Source organism: Miscanthus floridulus, chromosome 12 (genome assembly GCF_019320115.1).
Source record: "Miscanthus floridulus cultivar M001 chromosome 12, ASM1932011v1, whole genome shotgun sequence".
Lineage (NCBI taxonomy): Eukaryota > Viridiplantae > Streptophyta > Magnoliopsida > Poales > Poaceae > Miscanthus > Miscanthus floridulus.
The window spans coordinates 74,819,986-74,845,079 of record NC_089591.1 but is presented as its reverse complement, the minus strand read 5'-3'; the positions used below and the strand labels follow the sequence as shown (position 1 = coordinate 74,845,079).

Genomic DNA, 25,094 nt, shown 5'->3' with positions numbered 1-25,094 from the left:
ATAGAGATCTGCAACAAATCTTGAGAGATGAGGAGTTACGATGGAAGAGGAGGGGGGATGAGAAATGGATACTAGAGGGAGATTCCAACTCAAGTTATTTCCATAAATGTGCAAATGGCAGGAAAAGGAAAATGCAGGTTTCTATGTTAGAAGTGGAAGGACAAGAAGTCATAGACCCAGTTTGTCTCAAGAACCACATAACAGAGTACTATAAGCAACTTTTTGGTAAGGCAACAACTGCTGACATGCATCTGGATTCAGATATGTGGCCTGCTAAACAACAAATCCAACAAAGTGAGAATGAGTTCCTTACTAGAGAATTTACACTTGAAGAGGTGGATCAAACCATTAAAGAGATGAAGAATAACACAACACCTGGGCCTGATGGTTTCTCTATGGAGTTCTTTAAAGCTTTCTGGCCACAAGTCAGGGGGCTTATGAAGGAGCTATTGGACTGTCTACATGAAGGCCATCTGGAGCTGTGGAGACTCAATTATGGGGTGATTATTCTGATTCCCAAGGTGAAGCCTGCTGTTAATGTTAAACAGTTCAGACCCATATGTCTGCTCAATGTCATCTATAAGATCATTACTAAAACCCTGACAATCAGGTTGACAGCAGTGGTTGACAAGGTGATTAGTCCATTTCAAACTGCATTCCTACCAGGCAGAAACATTTTGGAGGGTGTGGTCATACTTTAGGAGGTTCTTCATGACTTAAAATCTACAAAATCTGCTGGAGTGATTCTCAAATTAGATTTTGAGAAGGCCTACGATAAGGTAAACTGGGATTTCTTGGAGGAAACTCTACAAAGAAAAGGCTTTTCAGACACATGGATTTAGTGGATTAGTAAAGCTATCAGGGGTGGTAAAGTCTGCATAGATTTCAATGGAGATAGAGGTGAGTATTTTAGAAGCTTCAAAGGTCTCAGACAAGGGGACCCTTTGTCCCCTCTGCTCTTCAACCTGGTGGCTGATGCCCTATCTGCAATGCTGACTAGAGCTAGTAATGTTGGAGCAATACACGGCTTGGTACCACACTTAGTGGATGGAGGTCTAACTCACCTGCAGTATGCTGACAACACTGTCATCTTGCTGCAGTTTTCCTTGGAGAATTTGAGGACTGCTAGACTTATTCTGTCATGTTATGAGGCCATGTCAGGGATGAAAATCAATTTTGAGAAAAGTGAGGTTTTCACTGTTGGTTTTTTCAGATGAAGATCAGTTATTGGCTGCTAATACTCTGGGTTGTAAGGTGGGAACATTTCCCATGAAGTATCTAGGAATGCCTGTAAGTCACCATATAATCACAAAAGCTCATCTGAAATATGTGAGTGACAAAACTGAGAAAAGATTAGGCACCTAGCAATGTGACTGTCTGTCATCTGGAGGTAAATCCACTCTGATTGATTCATGCTTATACAGTATCCCAATGTATACTATGGGTGTTTATCAACTATATGAGGGTAACTTTCAAGCTCTAGACTCCATTAGATCCAGATTCTATTGGCAAGGCACATGGAAGAAAAGGAAGTACCATATTATAAAATGGGAGGCTTTAAATAGACCCAACCACTTCGGAGGCCTGGGATTCTGGATGTTAGAGCTATGAATACCTGTCTGTTGGTTAAATGTATTGACAAGCTGGAGAGAGGAGATGATAGTTTGTGTTGTTCTCTGCTGAGGAAGAAATATCTGGGACAGAAAAGCATATTCCAAATTAGGAATAGGAAAGGATCCCAATTTTGGAGATCTCTTCTAGACTTGAGACCCTGGTATAAAAAAGGTAGAGTTATTGAGGTTAAAGCTGGTCACCAAACTAGATTTTGGTTAGATTGTTGGCTTGGTGACTGTCCTCTGAAAGTTAGCTTTCACAAATTGTTCATGATTTCGAGTAATCCTGCTATAGAGGTAGCAGATGCATTTGTGAATGGGCAGTGGTGTCTTATATTTAGAAGACAGCTAAATGAAAGTCAGAGACATGAGTGGAACACCTTACAGGAATTACTTAGAGATGTACAGCTGACAGAAGGGCCGGATAAAGTTTTATGGGCACTAGAAAGATCTCACAAATACTCTACAAAATCTCTTTACAATGCAATGACAACGGGAGGAGTGATTGACGCTAGAATGATGATGGTTTGGAAATGCCCCATCCCACTGAAAGTCAAATTTTTTGTTTGGATGGCGGTCCATGATAGAATTCAATGTGGAGTTCAGTTAAAAAAGAAAAGATGACAGGGTTTGAGAAATGTTTGGTTTGTGACATTCATGAAACAACCTGTTAGGATTGATCTCCCACCAGTTAGGCCCAATGGCCTATTTGGGCCTTGTTCTCGCGCCCTGATCGGGGGCGCCCAACCCTACATGGTTGCTGGGCCCCCGTCGCACAGCGCTATAAAGGAAAGGTGGGGGCCGGGGCTCGCAGTACGAGGTTCATCGCGCCGCTAGTCACCCCACTGACATCCTAACCCTAGACCCGATCTTGAGAAGGGGCGCTGCCAGCGACGGGAAGCACCACCGACGCCGGCAACGCCACCCCGACGCACACGCCACCGCCGAGGATGCCACAGCGCCGACTCCCTCTCCACTGAACGTCGCTGCCGGCATGCAGATGGCGTCCGTCAATGAAACCCCGGCCAGAGCTTCGACCACTACGGCTTTCGATGGTTTGCTACCTATCACCCCCTTTCTCTCTGTCTCTCTGTGAATCCTGAACACCTATTCTACTACTATGTATCCCGATCTGATGAATATGCCTAAAACGAATTCTAACAATGGTACCGGAGCCACGGTTCGACAAGAAATCAGATCGGGGAAGTGAAACCGACCGATCTGATGTGGATCGGGAAAGAAAATAGAAAGCCGAACCCTAAGACCTAACCCTAATTCCCCAAATCAAATCGGAAGAAGGGAAAAGGGGAGGGTCGGATTCTGAGAACCCTAGACACAAATTCGAAAGAGGGAAAAGGGGAAGAAGAAAGAAAGAAGGGTCGAAACCCTAACCCTAATCCCAGTTTTCCATTCAGATGAACAAAAAGAAAGAAATCGAAAGCAAAGAAAACGAATCGGCAAGAACGAAACCTAACCCTAACCCTAGTTTTTCCCATTCAGATAAACCCGAAAAGAACAACTAAAATCAGAAAGGGGAAATGCGTTAGGGTTAGGGTGCGTCGGATGAACCTTTCGCCAGCACGGGAGAAGAAGCCGAGCCGGGGGGGGCGGGCTCACCGGGCTCGGCCAAGGTAGCGCCGCGGCCAGACCGCTCGACGGCGGCGTGCTCACCCATTGGGGAGCATGCACGCCAGCGAGGGGGCTGGCGACGGCGCCAAGGCTTGCCATGGCTTCCCGCTCTGCCTTCCTCGCTCGCGGCTGCTCGGTGGCTGCTGTCATCGCTGCGGCTGAGAAGAGAGAAAGAGCAAAGAGTGAGAAAGGGGAGGAGCCAAATGAGCTAGGGTTTTCAGGCCCCCGCGCGGTGTCGGGTTTTTATCCGAGCGATGGAAACGGACGACCGTCCGATGGGGAGGAACGACGCCAGATGCTTGGGCCAGCATCCTGGCCCAAGCGAGAGTGCGCTGCCGAGGCACTTTGCCGGCCCAGGCCCAGGTTGCGGCCTGGGTGCGGCCTGGGCGAGCGCGCGGACGCTGGGCTGTCTTGGGCCGCTGCTGCGCGTGCTGCTGGCCGGGCCGCGCTGCTGGGCGAGCTGGGCCGCGCCGGGCTGAAATGAAAGAAGAAGAAGAAAATTTTCTTATTATTTTCTAGAAGCAATTTTTAATGCATAATTTTGATGAATTTGAATGATTTTGATATAATTTTCTGTGCAAATTTTATCCAACGATATTTTGCTCAGAAAACAGTGAATTTTTTAGTGCTTCTGGAAAATAATAATATGAAAAGATTATTAATGTTTCTGCTGTGCATGATAATTATTGTTCTCTTTGATTAAATTTAAACCAACAGGATAATTTAATTTTAAGAGAAATGAATTTCTAATAATTTTGATACGATTATGATATTGTTATTTTCTAACCAACGTTGTTAATAACAATATTATAATTTTTGATCCATGAGAAATTGTGCATTAATTTTACTTCTGCCCAACGGTGATGTAAAATGTTTTGCATGGATGAATTATAAGTTTTAATTTGACCAACGTTGAGTTAAAACATGAAATTTTATGTATAAATGTTCTTACTTACTCTGGTGTGATTTTAGGAGGCAAATGCATTGTGAACATTGCCAACATCCCGACACTAAACGGAACCAATCACCGTGTGTGGCGGGAGAAGTATGAATTGGAATTTACGTTGAGAGAGGTTGATTTTGCCATCACCTCACCGTGTCCTACTGAGCCAGAGGACCCGGTGAGAGGTGACAATGAATCTGACGCTGATTTCGCTGCTCGAAAGCGTGATCATGCTGAAATAAGAATGAAATATGACCTTGAACATAGGCAATGGACTCTCTCCAACCGCAAGTGCCTGTTGGTGGCCAAGGCCACCATAAAAGATTAGATAAGGAGCTCAATCCCTGAATGTGCTACTGCCAAAGAATATCTTGAGAAAATCAAGAGACAGTTTACTGGGTCTACCAAGGCCACAGCAAGTTCACTGATTAAGAAGCTTGTGAATGAGAAATTCACTGGTGGTAGCATAAGAGAGCACATTTTGAAGATGAACACTATGGCATCTAAGCTAAAAGAAATGAATTTGAAGGAGGAGGATTTCCTGATTCATTTGATTTTTGCTTCTTTGCCAAAAAAATATGACACCTTCATTGTGAACTATAATATGCAGCCTAAAAGATGGGACATAGAAAGACTCATCTCAATGTGTGCTCAAGAAGAGGAGAGGATAAAGTCCTCACAAGGTGAATCTGCTCATTTTGTGAAGGATAACAAAAGAAAGAACTTTAATGGCAAGAATTCTAAACCACAAGGGAAACCTAAGTGGGATAAGACCTCTTCCTCTAGTTCATAGGGAAAGAAACCCCAGGATTCTGAGAATCAGTAGTATGGTGGAGCTGAAAAAGATCAGTGCAAGCACTGCTTCAAGAAGGGACACTACAAGAGGGATTGTCCAGACTTCCTGAAATCTCTGCTAAAGAAAAGTGATGAATTTATTATATTTGTAGATGAATCCCTGTATTTATGTTATGATACATCCACTTGGTGGGTTGATTCAGGAGCAACTACTCATGTTGCAAATTTCTTACAGGGGTTAAGTGGGACGAGAACCTTGCAAAGAGGAGAAAGAACGATTAAAGTTGTAAATGAAGTGCAAGCCAATGTTGAAGCCATTGGAGATTTTTCTTTAGAATTGAATAATGGTTTTGTACTTAGACTTAAAGAAGTACTTTATGTTCCCTCTTTGCGTAGAAATTTGATAAGTGTTTCGAAACTTGATGATGATGGAATTGATTGCCATTTTGGTGATGGCAAGTGTAAGATACTGGTTAATAATAAATGTGTTGGTCTTGCCTTCCGACAAGACAAGCTTTATTTATTATCTCTTGCTGAGAATGCGAACAATGTATGTGATGAGAATGTAAATGATTCCCCATCTGCGGATGTAACTAAGAAGCGGAAGAGAATTGATACTGTCTCTTCGAAATTATGGCATTGTCGCTTGGGCCATATTTTGAGGAGGAGAATGGAACGATTGGTTAAGGAATCAATTCTCCCGCACTTAGAATTTTCAGATTTAGAACAATGTATTGATTGCATCAAAGAAAAGTATGTCAAGAAAATTAAGAAAGATGCTAAACAAAGCACATGAACTTTAGAAATAATCCACACAGACATATATGGTCCTTTTCCTGTAAAAAGTGTGGATGGTTATGACTCATTTATAACATTCATAGACGACTACTCTCGTTATGGCAATATTTATCCAATTAAAGAAAGATCGGAAGCATTGGATAAATTCAAAATATTTAAAGCTGAAGTTGAAAATCAGCACAATAAGAAAATCAAGATAGTACGATCAGACCTGAGGTAGAGAGTACTATGGGTGACATACCCCATATGGCCAAATTCCTGGACCATTTGTAAGGTTCCTACAGAAAAATAGCATAGTTGCTCAGTACTCCACATCGGGGGAGCCTCAGCAGAATGGAGTGGCTGAAAGACGTAACCGTACCTTAATGGATATGGTAAGAAGCATGATGAGTTACTCCACATTACCGATTAGTTTATGGATGGAGGCACTGAAAACTGCTATTCACATACTTAATTGAGTACCAAATAAATCGGTGCCTAAAACACCGTATGAATTATGGATAGGAAAGGAACCCTCACTTAACCATTTGCGTGTGTGGGGCTGTCCAGCTAAGGCAAAAGTGTTTAACCCAAACATAGGAAAGTTAGACTCCAAGACAGCCAGCTGCCATTTTATTGGCTATCCAGAAAGATCGAAAGGATATCGTTTCTATTGTCCTGATAGACATACGAAGATTATAGAAACAAGACACCCTGTGTTCTTGGAGGATAACATGATCAGGGGAGGCGTGGTAGCACGAGAAATCAGCCTACAGGAGAAGCGGGTACATGTACCCACTCCGATGGTTGAAGAACCATTCTTCACGCTACCTGCTGCTGTTGCACCGACAGTGCAGGACACTGTAGTGCCAACACCTGTTGCAAGTTCTCCCGTGGCGACAATGAATGAACATGAGGAACCTGTCCTCGAGGAACCTATCCTTGAGGAACCTATAGAACCAAATGTTGCACATGAGGAAGAACAACAACAGCCAAATGTGGAACAAGTGTCGGAGGCACCTAGAAGGTCTCAAAGAATAAGAAGATCAGCTATTACTGATGACTATGAAGTTTATGAAACAGAAGAATGTCAGATGGGGGATGATCCCACCTCATTTGAAGAAGCCATGAGAAGCGACCACTCATCAAAGTGGCTTAAGGCCATGGAAGATGAATTGAAATCAATGAGTACCAATAAAGTTTGGGACTTAGAAAATATTCCTAAAGGAGCTAAAACAGTAGGCTGTAAATGGGTCTACAAAACAAAATATGACTCCCAAGGGAATATAGAAAGATTTAAAGCGCGACTTGTGGCGAAAGGCTTCACGCAAAGAGAAGGGATTGATTACAATGAGACATTTTCTCCAGTCTCATGTAAAGATTCCTTCAGAATTATAATGGCACTTGTAGCCCACTATGATTTGGAGTTACATCAAATGGATGTAAAGACGGCTTTTCTAAATGGGGATTTGGAAGAAAATGTTTATATGACACAACCGAAAGGTTTTGTCGTAAAAGGAAAAGAAAATATGGGATGCCGCCTAAAGAAATCAATCTACGGATTGAAGCAAGCTTTAAGACAGTGGTATTTGAAGTTTGATAGAACAATAAAAGGTTTTGGGTTTGAAGAAAATGTTGAGGACAATTGCGTTTATGCAAAGTTCAAGAATGAAAAGTACATATTCCTAATTTTGTATGTGGATGATATCTTGCTTGCTAGTAGTGATATCAATCTACTAATGGAAACGAAGAAATTCTTGTCCTCAAACTTTGATATGAAAGATCTCGGTGAGGCCTCGTTCGTTTTGGGAATAGAGATTCACCGAGACAGGAGAAAAGGGGTTCTAGGATTATCGCAAAAGGCATACATAGAAAAGGTCCTGAAGAAATTTAGTATGCATGTGTGCAGTCCTTCACCTGCTCCTATAGTCAAGGACGATAGATTTGGGGAACATCAGTGTCCCAAGAACCAATATGAAATTGACCGAATGAAAGCGGTACCGTATGCTTCAGCTGTTGGAAGTTTACAATATGCTCAAGTGTGTACACGCTCTGACTTAGCTTTTGTTACCGGGTTACTTGGCAGATATTAAAAGAATCCAGGAATTGAATATTGGAAATTAATGAAGAAAGTCCTGCGTTATTTGTAGAGTACGAAAGGCCTCATGCTTACGTATAGAAGATCTGACACCCTGCAGATAGAGGGGTATTCAGATTCTGATTATGCGGGAGATGAAAGAAAATCCACGTCAGGATATGTATTTACTCTCACAGGAGGGGCTATATCGTGGAAAAGCTCCAAACAAACCGTGACTACATCCTCGACGATGTATGCCGAGTTTGTAGCATGCTATGAGGCAACGAGGCAGGTGAATTGGCTGAAGAAATTCATACCCAGATTGAAAGTGATTGATGATATAAATGAACCACTGAGATTGTATTGTGATAACAATTCAGCGGTACAGTATGCTCACAACAATAGGTCAAGTGGTGCTGCCAAACACATTGACATAAAGTACTATGTTGTGAAAGATAAAGTTCGGGATCATATAATAAATCTTGAGCATATAAGTACAGAGAAAATGCTCGCGGATCCGTTCACAAAGGGCTTACCACCCAACGTGTTCAGAGAACACATAGCCAGCATGGGTTCAAGGGAAAGCCTATGATACCCGAACATACGAAGGGCCCAATGAAAGTTTATATTTCAAAACGGAGAATTGTATTATGGCTGTTAGTCTAACGGCACTAATTGCTGTGACGATGTGACAGTTCTATGCACTAATCTGTGATGAAATAGGATGGAAGCAAGAAAAATATGAATTGAAAGTTTTGAGTATGAAATTAAAGAACGAAGAATAGATGAGAGATAAGGGGGAGAATGTTAGGATTGATCTCCCACCAGTTAGGCCCAACGGCCTATTTGGGCCTTGTTCTCGCGCCCTGATCGGGGGCGCCCAACCCTACATGGTTGGTGGGCCCCCGTCGCACAGCGCTATAAAGGAAAGGTGGGGGCCAGAGCTCACAGTACAAGGTTCACCGCGTCGCCAGTCACCCCACCGACATCCTAACCCTAGACCCGATCTTGAGAAGGGGCGCTGCCAGCGACGGGAAGCACCACCGACGCCGGCAACGCCACCCCGACGCACACGCCGCCGCCGAGGACGCCACAGCGCCGACTTCCTCTCCACCGAACGTCGCTGCCGGCGCGCAGATGGCGTCCGTCAACGAAACCCCGGCCGGAGCTTCGACCACTACGGCTTTCGATGGTTTGCTACTTATCACCCCCTTTCTCTCTGTCTCTCTGTGAATTCCGAACACCTATTCTACTACTATGTATCCCGATATGATGAATATGCCTAAAACGAATTCTAACACAACCGACCATATACTTTTTCATTGCCCTATGGCAGTTTTCCTATGGTCGTTCCTCCAGGACTGTGTAGGCTGGCCGCGTTCGCCATCTAGCTGCTCATCCCTCTTTTTAGAGATATTGGAAAGTTGCCGAGGTAAGAAACAGACGGTAACCTTGTTTATCTGTGCAGGAGCTTTGTGGTCGATCTGGAAGTCCAGGAATGAGATGGTGTTCAACAAGAAGGTCCTGTCCTCACCGGTGGCGCTTGTCTACAAGACCCTGATGCTGACCAAGACTTGGTGTCCCATCTTGAAGCCAAAACTGAAGCCTATGGCGGAAGACATGATAAATCTGATTTCGGCTCAGGCTACGGCTGCGATATAGCAAAACTTGTGTTCTCTCGTTGGATTGTTAGGCGTGTCTAAATGCCTGTGTTCTGTTTCATAGAATCTTTTGTTGAACTCTCTTGAGTCCTGCTGGGTTGTTAGTTAGAGTTAAAACTTGGATAGGTCTAGTTAGCTGGTCCCCCGCTTATGCGTTCTTTGTAAAGCTGGTGTCCCCAGCGCCGGACCAGGTGTTTGATACGCTTTCTAATAAAGCCGGGTAAATGCCTTTGGTCTAAATGAGCATATTATTATACATACCCAGGCTGGTGGCTTCTCGGCGGTGACGTAGTCCACGTCGGACCAGTAGTGCTCGTCCAGCACGTGCCCGTCGCCCTCCAGCGGAGGGATGCAGATGGAGGAGGCCGCCGAGGTGAGGACAACGCGCCTCACCGTGCCGGCTTTCACGCACGACCGCAGCACGTTCAGGGTTGCTCGCACGATCGGCTCGATCTGCTCCTTCTGCCGGCCCGCCGTCACCATGCATCATTCACCGCTCACCATCAGTCAAAAACACTACGCAGCGCATGCAAAAGGCTCACCGGAGGTCCACCGTACCTCCGGATTCTCAGACGTGAGGTTCACTGGAGCAGCGACGGCGTCGTCGAAGCTGCCTTCGTAATCCAGGTCGGCGCGGAGGACCTCCAGGGGGCCCAGTGCCTGCAGCTCCATCAGGTGGGAGTTCTTCTCCATGTCATCTGCATGCGTTGGTCCAGATCGATTGTTCGTTACGTTTGCTAATTAAGTATTATTCATGTTCAACAACTATTGAATTTACATACTGGAGCGTACGTTAGCAGGGAAGGAAGCAAATGAAATGCAAACCTGGATTTCTGACAGTCGTCTTGACGGCGTAGCCCTTCTCCAGCAGCATCTTCACCAGTGCCGAAGCGATGTACCCGTTCCCTCCGGTGACGCACGCCGTCTTTCCCTTCACAGCAGCACCCGCTCCCGCCGGCATATTGTCGTCGAGGCAGCGGCGGGCGGCTGTCTACAAAATTGTCGTCGATCGGGGCGCCGCCGACGAAGCTGACACCTCCTCGATCGCCTCGGGTGTGGCTGCCACACACGCACGCACGCAGCCCACACAGAGAAAAGTGAAGAAGGCACCCAAATGGATCGGTATAGATTGCGGCATCATTAACCGTACGGATGCACGTGTTCAGGGGGAACAAAAACGTGCACTAAACTGATCGATTGGACAGGCAGGTTGAAGTTCTCAACGTCAAATTTGTTTTATTCCAGAAAGGTCATCTCACATGGTTGTTGTAATGCACGTGTAGAGGTACTAGGCCCTCGTTTAGTTCCCCAAACTCCCAACTTTGGCACTGTGCAAAAAGAAGATTCCCCGTCACATTAAACTTGCGGTATATGTATGGAGTACTAAATGTAGATGAAATCAAAAACTAATTGTACAGTTTGGTTGAACTTTGCGAGACGAATCTTTTAAGCCTAATTAGTCAATGTTTGGACAATAATTCACAGATAGAAGCGAAATTTCTACAGTGTTTGGCGTCACATCAAACACTGTGCAAATGCCGATTCCGGCCGAACTAAACGCGCCCTAGCCTAAAAATCGACCTTAAGGTTTAAGGGATTTGATGGATTGTCCGTGGGTCCCTATGAGTATTTCTTTTTATATAAGACCACGCATGCGGATTTCAAGACTCAAACAAACATTTCTAGTCTTGAACAACAATTAGTCTTATTAACTTAATTTTTTGTCGACAAATGAACGCCAAAATGTCAATATCAAAACCTCATACTCCCTCCGTCCCAAACTAGTTGACGCTTTATGATCCAAATTTTGCCCTAAAGTAGTTGTCATTCTCACCTTCCAATGCACCTTTCTTTTTCTCATGATACACCTTTTTTTCCAATACATTTCTTTTTCTACCTTTTAAGGGTATTTTAGTATTTTGTCTTCTACATTTGTCTCCGTGAAAGAGTCTAAAACACCAAGTATTATAGTATGGGAGTATGCCTTTTATGATTTCCTCATAATCTTGGAAGCCACAAATCTGTTTCTCCCCTAGCTCTAGGTCATAGGCATCAAAATCATCTAAACCGTGATTATTGCCTCATTGGTACGGACACGTTTTGTCTTTATTTTTTGTCCTCTTCATTAATGTTGATGGTGACACCGCCCAAAATTTTTGGTCACAAACATGGCTAAAGAGCGTCTTGGTGTTTTTAGGGCTAAGGTGACAGAATAGGTTAAGGTCGCGAGGTGTGGAGCATGAAGGACGAAGGAACGGTGTGGGGATCGAAAGTCCTTCAATGATTTTCTTTGGCGTGCCAAGATATTGGTGCTCGATACGGATAGCTCTTGTACATTTGCGTAACATACCTTCTACAGAGACTCATGTAGTTCTTTTTAATTTTTTATTGCAATGGCAAAAATCCAATTGTAATGCCATTTGATTTGAATTTACACACTTATCTCTTTGTATATTTGAATATGCATTGATTGTTTGGTCATTTACACACTTATGTCTTTTGAATATGCATTGAATTTACATGGATCAATGTGGTATTTTTAGCTCTTGAGAATGAAAAAAGTTTGACTTCTTTTTACTTTACTTATAGTAACACGCCAACTCTTTATTTATGTATTTTTCCCCAACATATGGACCACTACTACATTTTTTGTAATTTCTATCACCGGGTTTGATATTTCTAATTCTATTTTTACAATTTATTTAGGTATTTTTCTTGAATTTAGATATTCAACTATTTTTATTCAAATTTTTTCCTTTCCTATTTGGCGTTTACCATAGACTTCTGATTTAAATATTTTCTTAATTTATGATTTAAAATTTACTATTGATTAATTGAATTAGGCCTGGACTGTCCCCGCTGCTTTAATTTGAGCCGTTAGATAATAAATCCAACAGTATAAATTATTTTATTTTTCTCAATTACTATGGTAATTTTTAGGGTTTCTCGATGAACGTGATGGGTTGTCCATGTGCTCTAACGTATGGGCTGGGCCCTATGTTTCTTGAGATGAATATGTGTTGGGCCCTTTTTTTTGACAAATATGGGTTGGGCCTTTTTTTTGAGACGAAGATGGGATGGGCCCTTAAGGCTGGTATCATCTACAGCATGCAGTCCAATTTATCACCGATGCTGACGGCATTGCTGTCGTCTATGAAGCTGAAAAGGATCAAGGATGATATTTTGGACATTGGAGTGTTCACGTACCATCCTAGATGTTAAAAAGCAATTAAAACCTTGATCATATTCAACATCATGCATAATCATGAAGTATTAAGACATAAATGCATTGCATATTTTAATTATAGCATTCATAGGTTGCATATGTGTTGAGATGTGCTTGCATGAAATGTTATGAAAACATTAATTAAGGTTCTTTGTGATTTTATGGTTAGAAATTTCCTTAAACAACTAAAATTTTTCCAATATAAATTTTGTAGTTGATAGTATGCTCTTAAATATAGAACAAAGATTTGTTTGAATTTCCAGTAAAAAATGTTTAAATTTGAGCTCAAAGTTTAAATTCTAAACAAGTTTTCCAAACTTAACCATTTGTGGTGAAGTCCCTGAAAACAGTGTTAAAGTTCCAACTTTGGTGAATTATTAAATCAAATTTGTACAACTTTTGTTTTATTATTTGGTGTAATGTTTGAGCTTTGATAATGAGCAATTCATTGATTTATTTGGGCACTGTTTAAACAATAATTAATTAGTTAAAGTTACTAATAAAAAATCAGTTTTACAAAACCCAAACTGAATTCCAGTTTTCAGTTTGAATGTGCTTGTGTTCTATACTCTTGATCTCTCTCCCTGTCGACCTTTTGACGTTGGTCATTAAAGCAAAGTTGGAGATCACATGAAGATGAACAACTTTCATTTTTGGAGATAATCAAGTTTTTGCAAGAAATCAAGAGAAAGAGGGAGGAAGTTGAGCTGTCAGTGTTGAACAGTAACGCCGGGAAGGCGGGAACAGCTATCTGCCTGCTTCACCGCTGTGCGCTGTCCGTGGCGCCTTCGCGACGTTTCTCCGCGCGTGGCCACATCTCCGTCTGCGTCATCGCTCGATCGGGAGTTGGAGAAGCCCAGAAGCGTCCTCCGCGCCCTCCGCCCAACGTGTGTCCTGGCCGCCGCTCGTTTGCTGGACGTGGACGCCGAGCTGAGCGCCCTCCCTTCGCTCGGTCTCTCTTTCTCTCCCTTTGCCGCCGCCTATGTCTCGCCTCCAGCTTTTTCCTCGAGCCCACAACCACCTCCACCCTGCCATGACATGCCTCTCCTTTCCTCACCCTAGATTCCCCTCGCTCTGTGCTGCTCCTACGCGCGACCGCGGCGACCATGGCCGTCGGCACAGCAGCGCCTGTCGTCCCAGCTCCTGTTTGCCTCCAATCCAGCTGAGCATCACCTCGCCATCCCACGCCTCTTGCGCGCGCTCGCCTGGAGGAACCTAGCCAGAGATGATCCACCGTCGTGGACGGCCATGCGAGTGCCACCATCGGCCACCGTACGTGGCCAGGCGGCCACGGGTCGCTGTGAGCCATGGCCGGTCTCCATGCATCCACGTCCAGTCACTACGCTGCTGCGTTCAGCCCGCCCTCACTGCCACCGGCCGCGCCCTGGCCAGATTCCAACCATCGCCGGTTGCTCTGCTCTATCCCTACGTGCTCTGCTCGTGAAGAAGAAGAGAGGAGGAAAAATGAAAATAGAAACTCTTTCTTGGTTCTAGATGCTTAATAGCCAGAGATAAGGTTTTTCAGATCGAGGCTTCGTTGATTAGTTAAAAATGCAGGGTCCCTGATGCAAATGTGTTTTTCTTTTTCCTGTTAATCTTTTTCAGAAAATGCTATTATATGTTGATTCTTGTTTATTTCATAACTAATTCTTTGGACATGCTAAAATTATGAAATTTGCTCTGTAGCCTTGTTATAATATGCTCTACCATAGAAAAATATTAGTTGGTCATGATAAGTAATTGTGTTATGCTTAAAAATTATCTCTTTTAATTATAAAATAGACCTTCCATGATTTTATAGGCTAAACTAATTATCTTTTAATGATGAAACTTTTTGTGTATGCTTTAAATGCTAATATCTATCTTCACAAAAAGTTTGGTTTTGATAATCCTAAATTGGTTAATTAATTTAAATGTGTTTAAATGTCTTTCCCTTTATTTAATAAATACTAAAATAAATTAGGAAAATGCTTAACTGACTTTGGTGTGTTTTACACTTTGATTGTGGACCTTGGAACACCCAAACCCTTGCTGTTCCTTGGCAATTAAATTCCTTTCTTGCTATGCTTGTAATCAACTTGTTTAAATAATTAAAATGGTTTAATTAAATATCAAACCAATAGATGCATGTATGCAAGTATTGAGTACTTCTTGTAAGCAATATCCTGAGTAAGTGATTTAGCCATGTGAATGCTTTTCATGTTAATCACTTGCTTGTGCATGCTAGTGTAATTCTTTTATGATAAACAATGAATTGATTTGTTAGTTAATAATGAAAATGCTTTTATAATAATAACCCTAGATTCTTTGGTGAAGGTAAGTTGTACTCAACTTTCTTAACCCCGTTTAAAGTTTTGTTATGCACTTGTTATACCTCTCATCATGCATCATGGTATGTAGTTCATCATGTTGAACAAAACATCTATTACGTGAAGTGCAAACGAGAGTGAGAAGATGCATGTCGATCAAGTTTTGGAGGAGATTCGTCCACCAGTGGTGTTGGTTCCAAGTCTAACTTCAGTGGTTCGTCTATGGAAACGTCTATGGAAACTAACCTTCTCTGCAATACAGGCAAGCCCCGGTGCATAAACCCTCTTCTGGTATTTATAAATCTTTATTACACCTTAAGTCTTGTGAGATATGCATTAAGTAATTAGGAGTTAGTCGAATACCGTTGCTGCATGATTACATTGATAATCAGGTATCCTTAGTTATACCCTGTTAGTATGAATAAGTCGGTACCTCTTATGCTTAGTAATGCTTAGACTTCGTTAGAAGTCGAATGATGGTTTCATCGTTCGAGAGAAACGGGTTTACCTTGCTCTTCTCGGCTCTACCGATGGATCGTGAGAATACCATGATAATGTTAATGTTTAAATTGAGACCGGACGGGTAGCTTGCATCGTGAAATGATTCGGTGTAGTGCTCCGCCTGTGTCGATTAAGGACCGTTCATTGTAGACCTGTCATGTTCGAGACCTTGCAGTATTGGCCACATACTCCAGTAAGCCTAAGACCTCGGCTATTCCATTATGTGAAAAACTAACTGCGCACTGGGAGTGGGAGATGGCGAGAGTAGCGTGTACCCACATTACAGAAACATCACGGATGACGTAGGATGGTGGAGTACTTTATTCTCGGGTAGTGCAGACCGGTTCACATTTTGGAGGATCCGAGTGAAGGTTGATATATGTAGGTCTTGGACTTGCATATGTCGTGTGGTAAGAAAATCCTAGCTGGGCCAAATTGATTCAAATCGTCGTGCTTCTCTAAGGAGAAGACTTGATCCCCTCGATCTACATCGTAGTTAAACAATGGAACATGGTTACTCATGTTACTATGGATATAAGATGAGATGAGATGTTTAATGAATTGATTGATTTAGATCAGGTGCAAATTGGATACCGATGATAAATCTAATACAAAAACTAAAACAATGAAAGTAAGGATCTACTGGTAGTAAGCTTTTCTATAAAAGTTACTTCTTGTTTCAACCTTTTCCTTAAGCCAGCATGCCCTTGGAATCTTTTTTTAGTCGGGTAAGACTTGTTGAGTACCCTCATGTACTCAGGGTTTGTTAAACCCTGTTGTAGGATTTGACATGTGCGGCTAATTGAGGTTATGTCGGTGGGCTCGACATGATCTAATCGTCTCTTCTATCTTAGGTACTTCCCTCAAGTTAGTTCCGTGGTTCTACTCAACTTTTGAAATTCAAGTGTTACTTAAAGGTACATAACATGTTTTGTAACTTAATGTTGTAAATCTTTCGCAACTCTGATGCATGATTTTTTTGTAGCAATGTGGTAATGTTGTGGTAACTCCATTGTTGATCCTGTATGAGTTATAAAATATGGATGATTCGGGGTTCCCCGAGGACACCCGACAGACTACTGGATTATTTGGCTTTCGTGTATAGCAGTCAGAGGTTTTTAGGACAATGATGGGTACACGTGGGTCAGCATAATTTGGGTGGTTCTCATTCACAAGCAAAAGGAGAACTTGCGCCCGGGAGGAGCGGAGGAAGAATGGCATGGGCCCAACACCAGAGTAGTAGTGGAGTACGGTTTGATTCTCGCACCCAACATTTTGTGCATGGGCCGATAGAAAAACACTTGTTGCATACGTAGACAATAGGCCTTTCTCGGCCCGTTATAGCAGGGCGCAGTATATAGTGCATGGCTGCATGCGCAGCATCATGAGGCGATGCAGAAGCATAGAGATGCATGGATGGAATCAAAGCTGCTTGGACAGAGAGAGATGACGGCATGCCTGAGCCTGACGACGCCTGGCCTCATGGCCTGCTGGGTGTGCATGCTTCATGCTTGAATGCACACATGCCACTGGGCACTGGCACGGGCGATATGGTGAAGCGACGATGGTAGTGGCGGCCTAGTGGCATACAGGTTGCAGTGACGCAGGCGGGAGCGTGATGCCCCCAATTTTTTTATAATTTGTTTTTTTTAAGAAAATTTATGTTTGGCCTCCTGAAAAACATAAACTCATCTTTGCACCCTGAGGATCGACGCTAGGACTCATGGCTCTGAGGTAACACGTCCCGACGCCACAGATCTTGACTTCGAGGTGTTTGGCCGTGCACAGCAGGACATCCTAGGTGGCATTGATGTGGCGGGTACCTCGGAGCCATAGATCTTGACTCCGAGCTCGACGCCGAGATCTGTGGCTCCGGCCTCGGAGCCGTGGATCTTAGCTCCGAGCTCAGAGCCATGGATCCTGGCGTCGAGTATGAATTCAAAACCCACAATCAAGTTCAGAATAGTTAAATAATTGAGAGGATGAGATCGATACATGGGCTCGGCGCCAGGTTCCACGGCTCCGCCCGATTTCTCAACGTCGATCAAATTTTTTATATTTTAGCCCTTTTTTGAAAGTTTCTCACAAATAGACCCCTGGCGAAAAGAATTCAGAAAATAGATCCTTAGCTCGACGCCATTGGTGCTGGCACCGAGCTAACACGTCTCGGCACCAGCATCTCTGGCGCCGACCTCCTAGGCACGGTAGATGACATGGCAGTGAGCTTGGCGCCAGTCACTCTGGTGCTGAGCTCGGCGCCGTAGATCTTGACGCAGAGCTCGGCGCCAAAGTGACTGGTGCTGAGCCTTTAATACATATGGGCCCCACGCCTCTCTTCCTCTCCCTCTCTCGCCCTAGCAGAGCCGAGCTCCGCCGCCGCTGACGACCGCGCCCTTGCCTCCACCGGCCGCCCTCGCCCGTGCTGCGCTGCACCTGCGCCCACGCCCGCACCGCTCCACGCCGCTCTACGCCACCGCACCCGCTCTCGTGCCCCGAGCCCCATGGTCGCCCCGCACCGCCCCCACGCCACGGCGTTGCCCGTGGCTAGCCGCACGCGCCGTGGCCAGCGGCCCTCTTCCACCCTCCACCACCGTCCTCGCCTTAGCCTCGCCTTGGCCTCCACCGCCGGCCTCGGTCGTGGCTCGCCTTGTCGGCCTCGCCCCGCCTTGCCGCCCTCCACCACCGCCCTCGGCCGTGGCCGCCGTGCCTCCCACGCCCGTCGAGCCAGACTCACCGCGCGGAGCCCTGGGCATCCCGCGCCCGCCACGCGCCACCGCTGTCGTCAGCCGACCGTGCCACCGCCGGCCCGGATCGTCGGCCTGACCCACGCCCATCGTCCGCTGTGACTCTATCAACGTCCGCAGATCAGTCATTAGAAAGATTAAAAATTATGAATATGCAATGTACCTACTTAGTAGGCATTTGTTATTTACTAGTTAATGTGATAACTCAGGTAGATGATTTAGTTAGTGATCTAGTGAGATATATATGTCGATAGATAGAAACATAGATATAGTTAGATAGCTACTTAGATATGTAGTTACATATTTGGTTAACTACATATGATCTAGCTATTTAGTGAGTACATTATATATATATACGTAGTTATTATCTTATTTACTTAGTTTGTAGTTAGAAAATACTTATTATGTACTATATATCGTCTAATTTGGACTAAATGACATGTGTTTCGTTACGTGTTTGAACTAGATGGACAACCTAGTCACCATATATCATGGAGGCACTGTTGAAAGCGATCGCTACGGATATGTTGAGTTTGTTGACATGCAAAGCGTGCTTGTGCTATTTAATGACAGGACTTCATTTAGTGAGATGGTTGCAAGGGCTCAGGAGGAGCTGCATTACCTTAGAGATGATGGCATTACAGTTCATGGTGTACTGCCCCTAGGTTCTCCTCCCAACATATTTAGGCGAATGATCTCAATTGGTTGTGCGGATCAGTGGGAGAACTATGTGAGATCGGCTATGAAGAGCCAGCTGCAATGTTTGGACGTGGTTGTGCGTCGGTGAAAGCTCTAGTTTGGTTTTGGTTAATTGATGAAACCCTAAGTGCTAACCTAGTTTATCAAAGTGATTATGAGATAGGTAGCACTACTCTAAGTGATGAAGCAATGGCAAAGATCATGACGATGGTGATGGTATGGTGATGATCAAATGCTTAAACTTAAAAAGAAGAAAGAGAAAAACAAAAGGCTCAAGGCAAAGGTACAAATAGTAGGAGCCATTTTGTTTCGGTGATCAAGACACTTAGCGAGTGTGATCATATTTAGGTTAGATAGCCCTGTTAAGAGGGTTGAAACTCGTATTGAAATGCGATTATCAAAGTGCCACTAGATGCTCTAACCTATTGCATATGCATTTAGGATCTAGTGGAGTGCTAACACCCTTGAAAATGCTTGTGAAAATATGCTAACACATGTGCACAAGGTGATACACTTAGTGGTTGGCACATTTGAGCAAGGGTTAGAAACTTCACCGACGGAGTGTTCGCCCATAGAGTGCGGACAGTCCGACGGTGCCACCGGTGCCCTATACAGAAAAGATAGGGGTTCACAGAGTGACCGAACGCTGGTGGTGCAGTGACCGGACGCTGGGTTCAGAGTCCAGTTAGTGATAGCAGTAAGCACATGGTCTCCATCTTGTGACTAGATGCTGGCGTGTAAATTGACTGGACGCTCATGGTCTGAGTCTGGTCAGTGCTGACGTACACTAACATAAGGCACACAGAGGAAATGTTGAGTGACCGGACACCGGGTGAGTCCGGTCGAGCATGACCGGACGCGTCCGGTTGTGAAATTTCATGTTTGGAACCTTACTGGAAATGACCGGACGCTGGGGTCCTACGTCCGGTCACTTTCTAACTGACGCATCTGGTCATCACTTGACCATTGAGATCGAGCGATCAGTGTTTGAAGCCAATGACATGTGGCAAGCATCGGGCGACCGAACACTGGGGTCCAGCGTTTGGTCGATCTGACCAGAGCATTCGGTCATCCCGTGTTGTGCCCAGTGAAGGAGTACAACAGCTTTATTTTGTGGGGGCTTCTATTTAAGCCCCATGGCCGGCTCAAGCTCACTCTCTTAGCTATTTGCATTGACATAGCAACCTTGTGAGCTTAGGTAAAGCCCTCCCACTCATCTCCATCATTCTTTCATTATCATTGTGAGATTGGAAGAGAATCTAAGTGCATTGCTTGAGTGATTGCATCTAGAGGCACTTGGTGTTCATGTTTTGCTGTGGGATTCACTTATTGCTCTTGGTGGTTGCCACCACCTAGATGGCTTGGTGCAGCGGAGGAGGATTGGCACGAGTTGGTGATTGTTCGTGGCCATCTCTGATGATTGTGAGGGGATTTGTACCTTCCCTAGCGGAGCACCAAAAGGTAACTCTAGTGGATTGCTTGTGTCATTGAGTTATCTCACTTATGGGTAGGTTCTTGCGGTGTCCAAATTGTGAGGATGAGGTTTGTGCAACACCTCTTAGCCATCGAACCACCAAGTGTTGGTCGACACAATGGGGACGTAGCGTGTTGGCAAGCACATGAACCTCGGGAGAAAATTGGTTCCCTTGCCATTTGGTATTCTCCTAGTGATTGATTTAATATTCACCTTGTGATTGGTTCACTCCTCTACACAGTGGTATAATCACCCTACTCACTCATTTATATTCTTGCAAACTAGTTGTGGCAAGTTCTTTAGTGTAATTAGAATTAAGAGCTTGCTTTGTTATTTTAAGTTCATCTAGTGGAGCTCTTTAGAGTAGCAAGATTGAAAGCTCTTAGTGAGTAGTAACATTGCAAGTTGTGTGCCTAGTAATCATTGCAACTAGAATTATTGGATAGGTGGCTTGCAACCCTTGTAGAGCTAGAGCAAGTTTACATTTTGCTATTTATCATACTAATCAAAGTGCTCTAGTTGATTTGTAGATTTTTAAATAGGCTATTCACCCTACCTCTAGCCATATTAGGACCTTTTAGTCAGGTGTTAGTTGATCCCATCCCTCATGGGTTTACCACAGCAATGGATCATCAGGCACACATCGACCCTCTCGTTCTAGAACCTTATCTGCATGTGCAGATTGCACCTACGGTTCTTGATGCTTAATCTGCCCCCAATGCGGTAGTTGGAGATGGTTGTCAAACTCATGTTTCCGTGGCAGATCCTCCTTATGAGATTCTTTTGACACAGAATCATCCGAGTAAGTGTCTTAACCGTATGGTTTTTGGGAGCTTACCCCGTTCCTTATATCTATTTTTTTTATTCTTTCCTCATTTTTCTACTGATGTTGTAGGAGACATTCCTGAGAATGTGGATGTGCCCCCTATTGCTGTGAAAGTGCACTTTGGAGATGGATTCCGTGGCTCCAATAGTATTGAAATTATGCATGATTCGGAGCCATGTGAGATGGCTAGGGCTCTTGATTCTGATGATGATCGCCCTGTTGGAGAGCTAATGAAGAGTGATGTTGAGATGATGAGGCATATCTTTCTAGGCCAATGTGATCCTAGAGTTCATGAGTTCATTGATCTTGCTCATTCTGATCAGGCGTTTGTAGAAGGACGTGATGATGAGCTCCTAGAAGCTCCTGAGGGCGGTCCTAACATGGTAATTGAGAATAGGAAGGTGTTCAATGACCTCCCTACTTTGAAGAGGTGGTTGTAGGCTTTTGCAGTGATATGAAAGAGGCCTTATAGGGTATTGCATTCATATGTGGAGTGCCATTACACAGTTGTGTGTGATAAGGAGCGCTGCCCATAGAGGGTTTGTGCAAGGAAGCAACATGTAACCAAAAAATGGAAGATCATAAAAGTTGTCGGGCCACACAATTATGTTGACCATGAGCTAACATTGAGGCATCGGTAGTTGACTTCTACCCTCATTGCCAAGCGGTTGATGGGAATTTTGCAGGGAGAACCCAACATGAAGGTGAGGACAATTATCAGGACCGTTGAGGTGTTGTATGGAGAATATGTGATAACTTATGGTAAAGCATGGAGGGCTAAGCAGTGAGCATGGAAGATGATATATGGGGATTGGGAGGATGGGTATGAGCAGCTGCCAATTCTTTTCAATGCAATCAAAGTAGTGAATCTAGGCATGCATTATGAGTACATCCAAAAACCTAATGCATGGAAGGATGGGAGGCAGATATTCTTCCGTGCCTTCTGGTGCTTCCCTTAGTGTGTCGAGGCCTTTAGGTACTGTCATTCTGTCTTCTCCATTGATGGTACATTCTTGATTGGCAAATACCAGGGTACACTTCTTATAGCCATATCATGTGACATGAATAACAAGTTGGTTCCTTTGGCATTTGCTTTGGTTGAGAAGGAGAACAATGACAGTTGGGGATGGTTCTTGAGGCTAGTTCGGATACATGTGGTTGGGCCTGGCAGGGAGGTTGGCATCATATCTGATAGGCACCAGGGCATACTTAATGTCGTGCGAGAGCAGATAGAGGGGTATGCACCTTTGCACCATTATTGGTGTACTTGGCACCTTGCCGAGAATCTACTCTAGAAGGATGGTGTGAAGGGTAACTTTGATTTGTTCCAGGAGGCTGCTCGACAGCTTGAGGACAAGTACTTTTAGGAAAAATTAGAGGAGGTCAGAACCGCATCAAATGCAGAAGGTAGACAATGAATCACAGGTTTGATGAGGGATTTGGAGAAATGGACGAGAGCTCATGACACCGATGGATGGAGGTACGAGTTTCAGTATAGCAACATGGCAGAGTCATTCAATAGTTGCTATTGGGGATCCGTGGTATGCCCGTAAATGCAATTATTCAATTCACCTTCTATAAGCTTGTTGCCTGGTTCAACAATAGACACGCTCATGCATTACAGTTGTGGAGTGATGGAGAGATATGGGCTCCGAAACCAAAGGCACACCTAGAGAAGACAAGAGAAAGGGCTGGCACACATGAGGTTACATGCTTTGATCATGTCATAGGGACTTATCAGGTCGAGCACAGGGGAGGTACAACGTTCGACGGCGAGGTCCAAGAGTCGAGGATACATGTGGTTGTCCTCCAAGATTTCAAGTGCACTTGCGGTAAACCAATATAGTACCACTTTCTATGTTCTCATTTGGTGGCAGCAGCTAGGCATCACAACTATAATATCGAGAGGAGGATACCTCACGAGTTCAGTGTCGACATGCTTGTGCACACATGGAGCCCTCATTTCATGCCTTTTCGGGACCCTAGAGAGTGGCCTCCATATGATGGGCCGAAGTACATTGCGGATCCAACTTACCATTGGAACAAGCGTGGATCAAGATAGAGGACAAGGCACATGATGGTTATGGATCAGATACCCGAAAGAACGAGGCGTGGGAGAGGAACTCCATTTGTTACTGACCCCGAGCAGTACGAGTGCGGCAAGTGCGGTAGACTTGGCCACAATTCACGAAGTTGCCATTGGCAGATTAGTGAGGTGGGACTATTGGTTGATTTTATTATTTTATATTTGTCGTATTTATTTAATTAATTATGCATGTCTCAATTTACGCTTGTATTTGTGTCAATTACTCATATATTTCTAAGTTCATGCTTCATTGTATATTGAAATTCTAATTCATTCACTTTTTTCTAGGATAGAGCAATTCCACCTGCTCGACCCGACGTATGAGGCGACCCACCGAGGACGTCTCATAGCGCTGGGGCAGGTAATAATCTATAAGTTTTGTTCAAAATTTGGTGAGCATACATGTGTTCGTGAAGTAACAGGAGACTATATTTTATTCGATGCAGGACCTTCCGCTCCTTCATCCTAGAACCCACAATGGGTTCTTGGACATGCGGTACGATGATAGGTACACTCCTTTCCTACAAAGAGCTGGCCTGGATGTCATCTCTTTTCAGGTCCGTCATAGGTTGCCCAAGTTCAACTCAGCGGCCATAACTACATTGGTTGATAGGTATTAAATTGAATCATTGCCTCCATTTATGGCCATTTGTTCATGCGATTGACCTTTTGACAAGTAATCTTGCTTTGTCTTTAATATAGGTGGTGGTCAGAGACTCACAGCTTCGACCTACCTTTTGGGGAGATAACAGTCATGCTCTAGGACTATCAGAAGATGCTAGGCCTAAGGATTCATGGCAACCCAGTCACCAGGTAGTGCAGGTTAGAGGGCTAGAGAGCACGAGTGGATGCCTTCCTTGAGCGTGAGCTTGGCGAGCAAGGGGCTCACACTTCTGGAGTTCCCATCTCCTGGCTACGGGAAGAGTTCACACAGTGCCCTAAGAAGGCAGATGAGGAGACAGTTGGGTACTACTGTAGGGCATAGATTCTACACCTGTTTGCCTGTGTTCTCTTCCCTGACATCACGGGTGACAGTGCGTCCTGGATGTGGATCCACTGCCTCAGTGACTGGGACCAGGTGGGTCACTATAGCTGGGGCTCTGTAGTATTGTGTTTTCTATACCGGCAACTATGCGAGGGGTGTCGTTAGTATTCATCCAACCCGTCACTTGGTGGATGCGTGTACTTGTTACAGCTGTGGATGTGGGCTCGTCTTCCAGTTGGTTGTCCAGAGGTTCTAGCTCACCGTGAGTGGTTCCAAGGTCAGCCTCCAAGTCGGTAGCCGACGTGGGCGTACCTTTGGGACTAGGTCAGGGTTCCGTAAGCGAGGTTAGACCAAGCGTACATTGAGTTCATGAACGAGCTAGACACGCCGACAACATCTAGTGTAAGTAAATTTTATTTTCCATGCTGCTTTGAAAAGGATTAGTATACCATCTAACATCTTGTTTGGATATGTTGCTGGTGGAGTGGGAGTCATACGGTGGAGAGGGCGCACTTCCTTTTCAGTTGAGCAACGTTTGTGGGTTTGACGACGACTTCTATAATATGAGGTGCCCTCTAATCTGCTTCTATGCTGTCGAGTTTCACCTGCCAGATAGGGTTGCACGCCAATTTGGAGTGAGACAGCTTTGGCCTATGGCTATGTTCTCGACTGGCGTTGACTTACACAAGTAAGTGTTTTGATATTTCAAATGTCTCATGATGGTCCATTTCTATTAATATGGTGACATG

At 44.3% G+C, this 25,094-nt stretch overlaps 2 protein-coding genes across 2 annotated transcripts in view; both read right to left on the bottom strand.

The window, feature by feature from the left end:
• Positions 1 to 10,058, bottom strand: part of LOC136497611 (anthocyanidin reductase ((2S)-flavan-3-ol-forming)-like) — a 41,161-nt gene extending 31,103 nt beyond the window's left edge. The window contains exon 1 of the mRNA XM_066493462.1: positions 9,757 to 10,058. Coding sequence (XP_066349559.1) covers positions 9,757 to 9,978 — 222 coding nt within the window. The 5' untranslated portion in view covers positions 9,979 to 10,058. The remainder of the gene's footprint in view (positions 1 to 9,756) is intronic.
• LOC136496160 (anthocyanidin reductase ((2S)-flavan-3-ol-forming)-like) lies at positions 10,012 to 10,736 on the bottom strand. The gene is made up of 2 exons (XM_066491858.1): positions 10,321 to 10,736; positions 10,012 to 10,193 (listed from the first exon to the last, which is right to left on the bottom strand). The coding sequence occupies exons 1-2, from the start codon at positions 10,454 to 10,456 to the stop codon at positions 10,012 to 10,014; spliced, it is 318 nt and encodes a 105-aa protein (XP_066347955.1). The 5' UTR covers positions 10,457 to 10,736.
• Positions 10,737 to 25,094: the final 14,358 nt, after the last annotated feature.